The sequence below is a fragment of the Muntiacus reevesi genome, chromosome 7 (assembly GCF_963930625.1).
Source record: "Muntiacus reevesi chromosome 7, mMunRee1.1, whole genome shotgun sequence".
NCBI classification, from domain to species: Eukaryota; Metazoa; Chordata; class Mammalia; order Artiodactyla; family Cervidae; genus Muntiacus; species Muntiacus reevesi.
This window is the reverse complement of record NC_089255.1, coordinates 26635599-26651780: the sequence shown is the minus strand read 5'-3', so window position 1 is coordinate 26651780 and position 16182 is coordinate 26635599. Positions and strand designations below refer to the sequence as shown.

General features: G+C 36.2%; 1 protein-coding gene and 1 pseudogene across 1 annotated transcript; both read right to left on the bottom strand.

The window, feature by feature from the left end:
* Positions 1 to 5493: 5493 nt before the first annotated feature.
* Positions 5494 to 6440, bottom strand: LOC136172086 (olfactory receptor 4L1-like; annotated as a pseudogene).
* An 8450-nt stretch (positions 6441 to 14890) lies between these two features.
* On the bottom strand, positions 14891 to 15832 carry LOC136172585 (olfactory receptor 4K13-like). Its single transcript, XM_065942011.1, has one exon. It carries the CDS (start codon positions 15830 to 15832, stop codon positions 14891 to 14893), a length of 942 nt encoding a protein of 313 aa, XP_065798083.1.
* Positions 15833 to 16182: the final 350 nt, after the last annotated feature.

The window sequence follows — 16182 nt, the reverse complement described above, 5'->3', positions numbered from 1 at the left end:
GACATGACTCCTAGATTCACTCCTCACGAGTCAAGCCGTGGAAGAAAACAGAAGAGGACACTCAATACACCTGTGAGCCCCTGGGAAATCTCAGATGCCTATTCAGAACTACAAATGGGTGCCATTCTAATAAACAACCCCAAAATCTGGTCTCTGGGGATAAGATTTCTCAAGACAGCTCTAAAGAACCAACACAGCTTGGCAGAGATTCTACTCCAAAACAGACAGGAGATAGATCTTCTGATCCCTGAACAAGGAGGGACTTGAGCCATCCTGGCAATGTGAATTTGAAATTGGCTAATGCCCCTACTAGTCCTTGTTATGCCATACTGATGCTGCTAATGATTGTTCCATGTACTGTCAATTGTCTAACCTGTCTTGTCACTGCCCAGGTCAATCTACGAGAGGCAGCGCCAGTTCAACAAAGATCTAAAACTACAGCCAACCACAGAAAACATCAGTCACCCTTAGATGGACACCACTATAAGGACTCTGAGGCCTGAGACTAGCAAGAGGGGAGGCCCAATGCCCAGTTCAGCAGGAAGTAGCCAGAGAGACCTCGATGCCCCTTTTCCCAAAGAATGGACCTCCCATCTCTTGAGGGGGGAATGTTAGGTAGTTAGAATAGGGAAAAGGAGTCCAAAATGGCGGTGGCTAAAAGACCTGGAAGGAAAAGCCCGCGAAAATAGAACAAAGGAAGGTCCGAGGACCAGAGTGAGAACCTCAGGTAAAACAAACAACGCTCCTGTCTAAGCCCAATTTGCATAGGACAGGCTCAGGGGGAACAAAAAAAACATAAAAAGAGGAGCCAAAGCCCTCTTCTCTTTCTCTCTCTCTCTCTCCCCCGCGCGATGGGGCAATCTTCTCTTCGCGTCTTTGGATCGATGTGCCCTCATGCCTCGAAGATGGATTTTCCTAATATTAATTAAATAAATAGAGCTTTAACACTGATTTATTTAAGAGCTATAACACGGTCTGTCCTCCAAGAGCTGTGACCCACCAAGGGGGCTTCAATGTCCGTCACTCCAAATCTTTGTTGTGACAAGACAAAGAACCGAGGAGCATACACTTGCATGACAGATATATAGCAAAGATGACATTATAATCAGTAGGGAAAATCTATTCAGTAAATCATATTTAGATGATAGTTAATGTCCATATAAAATAAATTATACTCCTTTAATATACCAATAAAGATTTAATTTCTTATTGGATTAAATAACTGTGAAAAATAAATGTTTAAAATTATAAAAAAAGGGTAAAGACAAAATATTTTGGGAGATTACTGATGAAACGTACTACATAGAAGACAAAAGTTTTAAATCTAAAGGAAAGAAATTGATAAAGGTAACTATTAAATTTTGTATATGTATAAACATCACAAACTTTTCATATCATCTATGGGAGTGAAGGCATTTTCAGTTTATATAATTTTTATATAAAAATGATAACATCGGCAAAGATTTAGCTGAAGAATGAACTAAAAAGATGAAAGAGGATGTCCAATAAATATTCAAATTGTTGCCCAAATTCACTATTAGCCAAGAAAATGCAATAAATATTTTAAAATTAAAATTTAACATTTTATTTTAAAATATTTTTTATCCACCTAAATGGAAAAAAAAAACACAGCAATTTGCAAAATTCGACATTGATAAGTCATAGAGAAATTAGGACCCTTGGTAGAGTATAAACATCTACAATTTAGGAAGAAATTTTGTAATTTTTAGTAAAGTTAGATTTATACCTTACAATTCAGCACTTCTAGTTCTAGGTAAATATCCTACAAAAATTAGCACATGTGCACAAAGAACATATATATATACATATAGACATGTATACTTGTATATATATATATTCAATTGAGACATTATTTATAATAGTAAATAATTAGATAATTCTAAACTTTTTCTGAGGGGAGAGGGAAATACATTTTAGTATATCTATTAGAAGAAGACTGTAGCCATTAAAATGAATAAACTAAATTCAACAAGTGGGGTGAGAAGGCTAGATATACACATGTAAAAATGATGTTGGAATTTTAACCTTTCACCATATACAAAAATTAAATCAAAATGAATTAAATACCTAAATGTAAGACCTGACACTACTGAACTTAAAGAAGAAAATACATGAGAAGATTTTGAAGACGCTGAATCTGGCAATTATTTGTTGGATATGGCAGCAAAATATAGCAAAAGCAAAAATCAGACAAAGTTACATCACAGTTATAAAGTTTTCTGTAGCAAAAGAAACAATCAAGAGAGTGAAAAGGCAAACTACAGAATGGAAGAAAATATTTGCAAATAATATACGTAAGAAGTTAATGTATAGAATATATAAAGATCTCGTACAACTTAACAACATGAAACCACATAACCGATTGAAAAATAGGCAAAGGACTTGAATAGACATTTATTCAAAGAAAATATGCAATAGTCAGCAAGCATGTGAAGATGTTCAACATCATTAATCACCAGGAAAATGTAAATCAAAAGCACACTGACATATTACCTCACAACTGTTAGGATGGCTTCTGTCAAGACAAAAACCAACAAAAAGCAAGTGCTGATGGGGATGTGGGCATGCAGAGAAATGGAAAGCCTTTGCATTGTTAGTGGGAATATAAAATGTTGCAACCATTCTGGAAAACACCAATACAGTATACTAACGCATATATATGGAATTTAAAAAGATGGTAATGATAACCCTATATGCAGGACAGAAAAAGAGACGCAGATATATAGAACAGATTTTTGGACTCTATGGGAGAAGGCGAGGGTGGGATGATCTGAGAGAATAGCATTGAAACATGTATATTATCATTATATATATCATTCAATATATTTCATTATATTGAAACATTGTATATTATCAAGTGTGAAACAGATCACCAGCCCAGGTTGGATGCATGAGACAAGTACTCAGGGCTGGTGCACTGGAAAGACCCAGAGGGATGGGATGGAGAGGGAGGCAGGAGGGGTGATCAGGATGGGGAACACATGTAAAACCATGGCTGATTCATGTCAATGTATGGCAAAAACCACTACAATATTCTAAAGTAATTAGCCTCCAACTAATAAAAATAGATGAAAAAAATTAAAAATAGAGAATAAAAATAGAGTTACCATTTGGTACACAGATTTGAATTCTAAGTGTATATATATATGTGTGTGTGTGTGTGTGTGTGTGTGTGTGTGTGTGTGTGTGTGTATAAAGAATTGAAAACAGTACCTTGAAGAGATATTTCCACACTTATGTTCATTGCAGCAATATTTACAATAGGCAAGGGGTGGAAGCAAATTAAATGTCCATTGATGAATGACCAGATAAAGAAAATGTGGCATGTACATAGAATGGAATGGTATTTAGCATTAACAAAGAAGGAAATCCTATCATGTGCTACAGCAAGGGTGAACTTTGAGAACAGTATTCTAAGTAAAATAAGTCCATCTCAAGAAGATAAAAATACTTCATGGTTGTCTCAAGTACGCAAATCCTTAGAAACAGAATGGAGACTGGTGGTTGCCAGGGTGAGGTGAGGTGAAAAGAGCACTTGTATAATTGCTGTAGTTTTTCAGTTTTGAAATATGAGAAATTTCTAGAGATCTATTTCACAAGGTGCATATATTTAACATTATTGTACAATTGAAAATTAAGATGCTTTATTTTAACCACATTTTTAAAAAGGATGAACTAGAGCAGGATATATTTAAGAAGATGAATCTTTACAACATAATAGTGAGTGAAAAAATAAATTTTAGAATAATGGCAATAATATATAGGTTCCATTTGCATCAAGTTAAAACTATGCAAAATGTATTTTTGCACAATGTATGAAAAATGAGGAAACTAATTTTTTTAAATATACAAGGGAATGATACTCATGGAGTTGATGATAGTTATTATCTTTGCTATGGTAAAATTGGATATAGAGGATTACTTAGAGGTCTTTACTTTTTCTAATAATCCACTTCTATAGTAAGAATTTGAAATATATAAGGCAAATGTTAAAAATTCGACAAAATCACGTGCCATATCAGTGTCTACATTAAACTCTACAATTGAAATAGTTTATAAGAAAGATACAAATATGTCCATTGATCTCCAGGGACCTTTCCTACCCTTCTCAAAGCATTTTTTAAAATAATAATTTAGTGTGAAATATATCAAGCACATATGGCTAGAGATTCATTTTTAAAGCACACTTTTGGCCTATAATTAGTATGGACTGCAAGGAGGGCAAATAAATCAATCCTAAAAGAAATTAACCCTGATGCTGAGTCTGAACCTCTAATACTTTGGCCACCTGATATGAAGAGCTGACTCATTGGAAAGGACTCTGATGTTGGGAAAGACTGAGGCTAAAGGAAAAGAGGGCACCAGAGGATGAGATGGTTAGGTAGCATCACCAACTCAATGGACATGAATTTGAGCAAACTCTGGGAGATAGTAAAGGACAGAGGAGCTTGGGGTGCTGCCGTCCATTGGCTTGCAAAGAGTCAGATATGACTTAAATGACTGAACAACAGCAAATTGTTTATAGGAAATGAAGAAAAAGTATTGGATAGATGCCCATAATAGGATCACTGAATGTTTGGGGGGAAAGCAGAGCATTTGAATTTGATGCCAAAGAGATCATAGAACATGTTTGTGTTCTAATACCCATGAGCTGTTTATCAAACTTGTAAATTGGCACACTTTATACAATCCAAGTAGCTTGAATGTTTTCTGTTTTATTGTGAAGTAAATAACTGAATATAGAGAGACTTCTTTATTTTTTCCTTATCCATGTGTATTGAAATAGTAGTAATGCTCTTACTTGACTCTTGATAGATGCGTGAGAACAACTGTGAATACAAACATGAATGATGGAATAAGGTAAAATGAACTGTGTGTAACTTTGATGTTACGGTGGAACTTCTATTTTCCTTAAGAATTAGATATATGCTTCTTGCAGCAGATGACATTATTATTTGGATCTACTTATAGAAACTAGCCCATTTTCCTTGTCAAAAAGCAATAATTCTTATACATATTAGGATCCATAAAATTGTAAGTTTATGTGTGTATGTGCTTATGAGTTGAGTTAATACTTTTCTATGCACATATGGCCAACTGGAGAATTTAGCTGAAAGATCCCTCATTTTGAATTTAAAAGTGGACCAATTCATATTTGATTTTTCTTTATTTAAGGAAGTTTAGTCTTGAACATTTCTGGGTCTCCCACTGTAGTTAGTGAGTCAGTTTTTTTTTTTTTTCTCCTATGTCTTTATTTAAGAAATGTAATCCCAGCTGAACTGAATTTAATTTAAAATTATTCTTTCAATAAAACAAAATATATCATAGAGATATGATGATGGAGCTTTTGGTAGGTTTAATATACATTATGAATATTTAAAAAAATACAAAAAGACAAATTAATACCAACTTATTCCAAGATGTACTATATATGGGTTTTGGTCTAGAAATCTTTTTCATCATGGTTGGTGCCTAGAAGGTCTTTCTGGAGCTCTCGTGTTGGTTCCTCAGTCTATTCATGGCTGCTTTCATCTCCTGATTCCTCAGAGTGTAAATAATGGGGTTCAGTAAAGGTGTGATAACTGAATAAAACACAGAAAGAAATTTATCCACTGAAAAGCTACTAAATGGCCAAGCATAAATGAAGATACACGGCCCAAAGAACAGGGTGACCACTGTAATATGAGCAGATAGCGTGGACAGAGCCTTGGAGAGACCACCAGAGGATTGATGTCGAACGGTTACCAGAATGACAATGTAGGAAATGGGCAAGAGTATGAAGGAGATGAAAGACAATAGCCCACTGTCAGCAATTACTAACAACTCCAGAACATAGGTCTCAGTGCAGGCAAGCTTTATAACCAGCGGAAGGTCACAGAAAATATTGTCCACAATATTGGGACCACAGAAGGGCAAGGTGATGGTAAAAACCATCTGGCTCATTGTATGCACAAAGCCAACAGCCCATGATAGCAGCACAGAGCCTCTGAGTACCCGGTGGTTCATGATGGTTATGTAGTGAAGAGGTTTACAGATTGCAAAGTACCGATCAACCGCCATAACTATGAGAAGTGTCATCTCACTACCCCCTAAAAAGTGAAGGAAGAACATCTGAGCCATACAGCCCCATAGAGAAACAGTTTTATTCTTCCTGACAAAGTCTGCAACCATCTTGGGGGTTGTGATTGTAGAAATAGACATATCGAGAAAGGAGAGGTTTCCAAGGAGGAAGTACATTGGTGTGGAGTGCAGACGAGAGTCCAAGGTGATGGTGACCACAATGAGAAGGTTCCCTGCCATAATCGCTGCATAGGCCAATAAAAATATGAAAAAAAAAGAAAGAAAAGCTCAAGTTCCCAAGTGTTGGTGAGTCCTAACAAAACAAACTCAGATATCATTGAGCTATTCATCTTTTTCATCAAGTTGTGTATGTATTTTCTGAAAATCTTTAAAATGAAGGTAATCCAGAAAATGTGATTATTTAATCTGTGACAGTTTTCAAGGTATAGGCATATAGAAAGTAGTATTTGATTCCTACAGAGAAAGAAAAGGTAGATATTTCCAAAAAATGCATTTTAATTGACTAATGCAAGCACAATACTTGTATACACTTGCACATTACTGCATTTTATTTTCAAACAGAAAGGCACAAAAGTGAAACTTCTAGTAAAATTTTGTAAATATAGTTTGTGGGTATAGATTTTCTCTCCACATTTATTTGTTGTTTTCACCATGAGTTCATGAATTTATGAACCCTGAGTTTAATGGATCAAGTAACAATCAAACGGTCTTTGGTCATAAGTTCGTTCAAGTGGATTGGAATATAGTCATGTAACTTTTTGGCAGCTAGTATTCAATCTTTTACCCTTTTCACCTTCCCAATTTGAAATATTCAGATATGTTCATATGAGTTGTATTATATACCCACTCAGCAAATTGTTACAGGATTTTCTTCTCTCACCTATACTATATTCTCACCCTTCCCTTTTAGCTCAAGTATATATACCAAATGCTTTAACTTATTCCTGAAGACTTAAACTGGTTACAGTCTGTCATGTGTCCCTACCTCCCCCAAATATTAATAAAATAAGCTTCCCAGGAAGTTTCTGCACAGGACACAAATGTCAGGGAATGTTTGACGGGAGGATGCCTACGTGCTGTCTCTCATGAGTCCTTTGTCCCTCTTCAAGCGGAACAGCACGCTGCTCCCAGGAACTGAGGTCATTGTGTGAGGCAGGCTTGGGTCTCCTTTAGTAAACTTTCTCTTTAGGGCAAAACTGCTTAGCCTCGTTCCCCTTTCTTGAGATATGGGTTGTCTCCTGACCTTGTGACTAACATTACCCCTTGTTCCCTTGGTAACAGTTGCTGTGTGTTTGGTTTTCTGATCTCTATCATTCCCGAAAGAAGTTTCTTGTACCACAGCCTATATACTCATAGAAAAATCATTAAAGCACTTTTGCTCCATCAGAGCTCAGGTCCCTGGGTCTTTTCCCTCTTTCTCTCTCTCTTTCTCTCTTTTACTTTCTTATCGTCGACTCTGTACCACAAGGTTCCGGTCCATTAAAGAACCCCAACACACAAATACTTCTGTGTTGATGATTCTTTCTTCCTTTGTTTCTTCCTTCTCCCTCTGTCCGTCCTTCCTTCCCTTTCTCCTTTCCTTCCTTCTATTTTCTTTCTTTTTTCCTTTTTCAGTTGTGTTCTGTGTCTCATACTTTGGTTCATGAATAAAACTCTTAGCCTCTACATTTGTCTATTTCCCTGACTCTCTTGTTGCTGGATTCCTGGCTGGAGTTTTCTTTCTTGTCTCCTTGCATTCTCTGTGTAAATGATCTCTAAACAATCATCAAATCTTTCACAAGTATTGATTATTTCTTCCCTTGAGTCCTAAATGCTTACCTTTTTGTGATGATTGCTTTCCTCTGACTTTTCAAACTTGGTTCCAGACTGACTCTTGATCATTCTTGGCTCAAATATCCTTGATACTTGTACTCTTGTTTTTCCACACACACACACACAAAAAGAGTGGGCACTGTTGACTTACTTTTGTCTGCTTTTCTCTTTGATTTAGATCTTTTGGCCCCATTTTCCTGTTACTTTCTTCCCTTTAAAAAACTGTTAATGGCACATACCAACTGCCCCAGACAAAGATGCAGAATCACAGATATACACATATATGCTTATGCCAAGTTCTAGTTCTAGAGTACAAGGACAGAATGTGGAAAATTTACTCTGAATTTCCCTTTTATTTATTTATAGTTCAGGAAATATTCAGAAGTTATTGTTTAGTCCAGTTATCAAAACTTGAAAAAACAAAACAAAACACTAAACCAAGAGTCAAGAATCAAATTCTAGTCCTGCGTTAACATATACTAGGGAAATATACTCTTTAACTCTTCTCAACATTGATTAAATTTTCTATAGAAATAAAATAATATCTACTCTTCAACCTCTCAAATTGTTATAAGACTCTAAAGGACAACATGTTGTTTTTGTTGTTCTGCCACTCAGTTGTGTCTGACTCTTTGCAACTCCATGACTGCAAATTCTCCCAGAGTTTGCTCAAACTCATGTCCATTGAATTGATGATGCCATCCAACCATCTCATCCTCTGTCATCCCCTTTTCCTCCTGCCCTCAATCTTTCCCAGCATCAGGGTCTTTTCCAGTGAGTTGGCTCTTCACATCAGGTGGCCAAAGTATTGGAACTTCAGCTCCAGCATCCATCCTTCCACTGAACATTAAGAGTTGATTGGTTTGATTTCCTATCCAAGGGACTTGCAACAGTCTTCTCCAGCACCACAGTTTGAAAGCAGCAGTTCTTTGGTGCTTAGCCTTCTTTATGGTCCAACTCTCACATCCATGCATGACTACTGGAAAAACCATAGCTTTGATTATACAGACCTTTGTTGGCAAAGTGATTTCTCTGCTTTGTAATATGCCATCTAGGTTTGTCATAGCTTTTCTTCCAAGGAATAAGCATCTTTTAATTTCATGGCTGCAGTCACCACCTGCCTTGATTTGGAGTCCAAGAAAATAAAGTCTGTCACTTTTTCCATTCTTTTCCCCAAGTATTGGCCATGAGGTGATGGGACCAGATGCCATAATCTTCATTTTTTGAATGTTGAACTTTAATTCAGCTTTTACACTTTCCTCTTTCACCTTCATCAAGAGGTTCTTTAGTTCCTCTGCACTTTCTGCCACTAGGATGGTGCCATTGGCATATCTGAGGTTATTAAAAATTCTCCCAGCTATCTTGATTCCAGCATGTGCTTCATCCAGCCTGGCATGTTGCATGATGTATTCTACATATGAGTTAAATAAGCAGGGTGACAATATGCAGCCTTTATGTAGTCCCTTTCCAATTTTGAACCAGTCCATTGTTCCCTGTCTAGTTTTAATTGCTATTTCTTGATCTGCATATAGGTTTCACAGGAGACAGGTGAGATGGTCTGGTATTCTCATCTCTTTAAGAATTTTCCGCCGTTTTTTTGTGATCCACACAGGCAAAGGTTTTAGCATAGTCAATGAAGAAGAAGTAGATGTTTTTCTGGAATTCCCTTTCTTTTTCTATGATCGAATGGGTGTGGTTCATCTGCCTTTCCTAAGTCCAGGTTGTACATCTAGAAGTTCTTGGTCCACATATTGTTAAAGCCTGGCTTGAAAGATTTTGAGCTATATTTGTGCTATTTTATTCTACACATAGGTGCTAAATACCTATGTGCATTCCCCAAATTTTATCTTTAACATTATCTCATTTTCTGGTGATTGTGAGGATACTCAAACCAATAAGGACCACAGGAGGATTTTTACTCTGCAAGATTTGGTAAAGTAGACTTAGTATTAATGAAAATGTTTTTCTTTATTAAATATAAGTGATAAAATTACCTAGGCTGTCTTCTTTAAAAGAGTCGTTGTCATCATCATTGGTATTATATTTAATGCAATAATTGAGTCTACATAATAGTTATGAAATTATCAAAATTATCAGTCCTCGATCTCAAAATACTAACAGAAGAGCACCTTGAGGAGAATCCTAAAAGTAATTTTTATAGTTTATTATGTAAAATTGGAACATTAAAAGCAAAAATTGTATTTATTAATTTATGCTTTTTAAAAATTTTGTAAGCATATTTATAAAATATATCCATCTAAATGCACATAAACATGATTCAAATATGTTATAAGGGACAGAATAATTCATTTGGACAATTTTTACATATGACCAAATGTGAAATATTTTTAAAATACTTACTCTACTACTCAGACAGGTAAAAATAAGTTAGAATCAGAAAAATTTAACAGTTATTGCTAACTTGAGGCACAGTTTAAAACTCACATGAAAAAAATTAAATTTTTGAGTGGTATGTATTTATAGAAATAATATTGAACTGAAAAGGAATGAAAAAATAATTGAATAACGCTCAATCAGGCAAAGTTTGGTTTTTCTCTAGCAGAAATTTCTGAGAATGGGATGGTTGCCTGTGACTGGGGAGCCTAGTTCTTTCTGTGCTGTTTATCTGACTAAATGAAAAAATAATTAGTTCAACTCTGGTGCAAACTTGAAGAAGGAAAACTATGTTTAATATTCTGTGTCTATATTCAGTAATAAAGCCTTTCTACACATTTTCATAAAAGCACTTAATGTATATGGAGATATGTGACTGGAAGCTCTTGTGTGAAGAAAAAAAAGGGTGTGAAGTTTCTATTGATCTTGAATTTTTTTAATGATTATTTGTCCTCAGAGTGTTAAGGTGTATGGAATAGATAACCCAGAGGTAATATTCACTTATCACAAAAAATGTTTGACATATGAACAATCAGATTTTCTGCCAAAATAATTAGTATAAATATTTTCCTCATTAAAAAATAAGCTTGTACAGGTAGTAGAAAAAGTTCCAACATTTTACATGCTCAAATAACTCTTTTCCCATATATAGATCAAGTTTAAAATATTAAAGTATGTGGTTTTTATAAATGTAGGTAGAAAAGGGTGGTAAGTTTAGAAAAAAGGGAAACAGTCCTTAGGTTACAAAATCATGAAAACAAATATATTAGCAGTATAATTAGACAGTCATATTGAATAGAAGGTTTGTTACTTCAGAAAAATAAATAAAGATTTGAGGGGAAATCTTTTAAATATTGGTTTAAATTAATCACATTTAATGTAGAATTCCATAAGTGTTTTCTCAGTTGAAGTAAATATCCAATGCAGGAAAGTAAAAACATGAAGAATTAAATGAACATAAAATAAAATAAGTCAATGTTTTCCATTTTCTTGATATGTGATTTTTATTAGACTACATTTCAGACTTGTCAAAGGTGTTAAATGTAGCCAAGGATGAAACTAATTTTTTGTGATTTTTACCATATTCTAAATCATTTTGTCTTTATATCCAATAGTAGTTAAACAATAAACAAACTCAAATTTATGTTCTCAAAATACAAATTCAAATTATAAAACTGACCCCTTAGATCAGGTTGTCAATGGTATTTATCCATCACAGACTGGCTTTCTTCTTATTAAAACTGGGTAAATTTGTCCAGATGCTATCTGACCCAAGTTGTATTTTACCATTACCTTCATGATCAGAATAATCTGGTTTTCATTAAATTCTAGGTTTTGTATACAAAGTCTCCTCCCTTATTAAAGTATACAGTTTCCCTGTGTTACAGAACTGCTATTTACACCTACCAGTTCTAGCTGAGGAATGGCCTCTTCAAAAATACGTAGACACAGTGAGATTCTGAATATATATTTATCTTTTTGCCTCTGTGGATATACATGACAATCATTTGCAGGTCAGAAAAAAAAGGACACAAAACATAGACATGAGGTGGAGACTAGTGATCAACCCCAGAGGGAATTATTAGCGTAAGGTGCTAGTTAGAGTCTCTAGAGTTCAGAGCAAGGCCTTAGTCTCTCGTTTAAGTTGATCATGAATTCACCGAGTGTATGAGTTGTGTGGAGTCTCCCTAATAAGTGCTTTCCAGAAAAGAACATTAACTTAAGTGTTTTGGCTGGTAGAGGGTAAAGAAATTTACGAAAATGGATCTACAATAGATGATGGAGTTGAGAAAACTATAATTCTATTCATTTGACTTTACCAATATGAATACTTATAATTTGATAATTGAATGCACTTATCCATTAGAATTAAAATAACTAAATCCACACAGAGCAAGGCATATAAGGAAATTCATAGACTATAAACTAGTTCTGAGCACGGAGAAAACTTTCCTTTCACTCTGTAAGGGAATAAGAGAGAGAAAGAAGCAGCACGTACACTCATGGGCTAGAACAAGCAGAGGAGGCCTTCACCAGTGCAGGGACGGGAAGACGCTCACTCGTGTCCGATTCTCTGCGATCCCATGGGCTGTAGCCCGCCAGGCTCCTCCATCCATGGGGTTTTCCTGGCAAGAGTACTGGAGTGGGTTGCCATGTCCTTCCCCAGAGGATCTTCCTGACCCAGGGACTGATCCTGGGTCTCCTGCATTGTAGGCAGATGCTTTACTGTCTGAGTCACCAGGGAAATCCCTGACCTTCACCAAGGTAATCAATAAATGATTTATGGTAATCAATAAGTGACTAGTTGGTGGAATTTAGCAGATTTGGAATTTCATGTAGTCTCTTACAATTATGTTTAACTTCATGATGGCTTAACTATTAAAGGAATATTATGGAGGTGAGTACAGTAAATCTTTTATGGTAAAACATAATTAAGCAGGTAAAATTCGATGGACTATCTGAGTAGCAGTACATGGCTGCAGAGGATTTCACCTGTTGAGGAATTTTTCTGTCCTTAATCTTATATGTAACTCTGCCATGTCTCCTCAATTACAATCCTCTTGAAAAGGTTACAAGAAAGTGAGGGTTGTAAATACATGATAAATATGATTCATTTCCAAAGCCCATAGTAAATATTGCTAAAAATTTCTTTTTCTTTCTAACTGAATCTCAGAATTTTTTTCCATGTGGTTCCCCAGGCAACTGCTAGCAATTAGAATTGCGGTTAAAAAAATATTTCAGGTAAGGAGATATATACCACAACACAGCATGACCTTTGAGGAGATGTTCGCAAGAGAACACAGCAGAGCAATACTCAAAATAGAAATTAGAAGGATAATATGAGCACAGTATTGATATCCAGATGAGATTACCCATACAAGTTGTTAAGGATGGTACACATATAGTTTTTCAGAATAAACTGAAATATTAGGTGCACTATATCTAAGGTCAAACTCAAACAGGGCAGTGAATTGTTTCTTATCCTGTTCGTTGTGCCAATTGTCTCGCTATTCATACTGTGTGCGCTGTTCCTTGAACCCATGGTAGACGAGGTGCAAGGGGGAAGCTGGAAGGAAACCGCAGCACGGCCTCTTTCTTGGCTGGCACAGCGGCCACAGCTGTATTCTCTCCTGCCTGTTGCGGCGGTGGTAGCAGCAGACGCGCTGTCTTCTCTCCTCTCGTGGCTTACCCAACGGACACAGCCGTGATGCAGCAGTAATGCCACTGCTTTCTAGGTGGAGTTCATATATCTGATTCCCAAATAGTAGCCCACAGGCAAGCAGCACCTCATGATGTGAATGCACAGCGCTCCAAGTGATCAGAGCTGTTACATGATCATTATTTGCAAAATGTGGAGCGAAGGCAGGAGGTTGTAGGGTGAGAGAGCCTGACCGTGTCATCTTGGCTAATTTGCAATTTCCCTACAGGCAGATACAATCTAACACAGGGGAAAAAACAAATAAGATGAAAATAAGGAGAGAAAATACGTCTTATTCCAGGTTCCTTGTTTTGCAAGATGTTAATAAAATACATCAAAATAGATGATCTTGAAGATGTTTGCATAATTTAGGTTTCTAATAAGTCTTTAGAAGGACTCTTTGCAATGTTCAATAAACTTACAGAATCATTGATAAATTTAGATTTGTAACCTGAAATAGCCCACTCTTTTCTCTGTATTCGTTTCTATTACAATTTATTCTCCATTTAAAAACACAAACCTTCATGACACTTCAGAAGATTGTTCGATCTATTCTCAACCCTCCCATTCTCAAAACTCTTTAATTGCTTTATATTGCTAAAAACTAGGATTCACAAGGCCTGAATACTCTACCTCTCTGTATAATCTCTGTACAGGTCTTTCTTCCTTTTATATATCAACCTCCCTCAAAAATGTCTGTCTTGGTAACGAAAATGATTTTTTCACTTTACAATATCCAAATAAACTGGTCCTTCTGCCTGCAATGCATTTTTTCCCACTCAAATGTCTATTCTTTAGCTTTCTTAATGCGTTTCTGTGAAGACTTCTGTTTAACATGATCTTCTAACATCACCACGCCTAATGTGGATGCCAACTCATTATTCTATGCAGGGCAGAGAACAGTGTTGTGTGATAACCATGTATGTGTATTATGTACTTTAAACATTCATAAGGGTTCCCTTGACTTTGAAGATAAGGAGGTAAAGGAGGTAATGAATGCAAGCTAAATTATATATTACGTTTGTGCTAAGACTATTTTCCAATAAAATGAAAAGATACCGTAATATTCCGCACATTTTGTAAGGTGGAAATTCAATATTATTTAACATTTGATTTCAATTATTTGAAAAAATACTTAAATTGTCTTCCCTGGTGTCTCAGTGATAAAAAAAATCGACCTGCCATTGTAGGGAACATGGGTTAAATCCCTGGATAAAGAGATCTTCTGGAGGAGGAATTGGTAACCCACTCTATGGACAGTGCAGCCTCTTGGGCTACCGATCATGGGGTTGCAAAGAGTCGGACAACACTGAAACTAAACAATAACAATAACAACCCCCAAATTGCAGAGATCAAAAAACGATCATATACAACAGACAATATTTAGGGGGTGAGCCAGGAACCAATGTGCTGGTTGCTCAGTCTCTTAATGGCTGCCTTCATTTCCTGATTCCTCAGAGTATAAATAATTGGATTAAGGAGAGGAGTGATGATAGAGTAAAACACAGAAAGAAACTTATCTACAGAGTAGCTATTAAATGGGAAAGCATAGATGAAGATGGCAGGGCCAAAGAAGAGAGTGACTACAGTGATGTGAGCAGAGAGTGTAGAAAGAGCCTTGGAGGATGCACTGGAGGAGCGCTTCCAGATGGTGACCAGCATGACAGCATAGGATATGAGCAAGAGAATGAAGCAGATCAGGGACAGAAATCCACTGTTCACGATCACCAAGAGCTCTAGGGTGTAAGTATCAGTGCAGGCAAGATTGATGACCAGGGGGAGGTCGCAAAAAAAGCTGTCCAATACATTGGGACCACAGAAAGGTAAATTCACAGTGAAAACCATCTGGCTTGTACTATGGATAAGCCCAATCACCCATGAGAGCAGCAGAAACCCAATGAGCACCCTGTGACTCATGATAGTCTTGTAGTGCAAGGGTTTGCATATGGCAACATACCTGTCAATGGCCATAGCTATCAGAAGAGACATCTCTCCACCCCCAAAGAATTGCATAAAGAACATCTGGGTCATGCACCCCCACCAGGAGATGGTTTTGTGTTTTCTAAGGAAGTCTGACATCACTTTTGGAGTTGTAGCAGAAGAAATACATAAATCAAAAAATGATAAGTTTGCCAGAAAGAAATACATGGGGGAGTGAAGATGGTTGTCAACTATCACAGAGATGACAATGAGAAGGTTTCCTACTATGATGGTGACATAGACGAGAAAGAAGATTGCAAAAAAGAATATTTGAGTTTCTTGAGAAGTAGAAAGTCCCACCAAAATGAACTCAGAAACACTTGATCTGTTATTCAGGATATCCATTCATCCTTCTGCAGAAGATTTCTGAAAAGGAAAACAAACAAGGTGGGATAGGGACTAACAGGTCAGGGAATCTAGTCTTAATCACCCTATTTCTTATTCAGGAAAGTAACCCATTTTATAACATGACTGCATGTCAATATGTTGCAATTGGAGATATCTTACAGGACAACAAGACCATAAAAGTGTGGTGGTTATGAAACCAACTAGATTACCTTTTCTCTTGGTTAGTGCAAGGCAAGATCAACTAGACATTGAGCAAACTTGTCTTCCTTCATTTTCAGCTCCAGACCACATTCTGAATAACCACTTAATTTATTAGAGTGATAAGAGTTTTCAAAAGCATTAGAGGA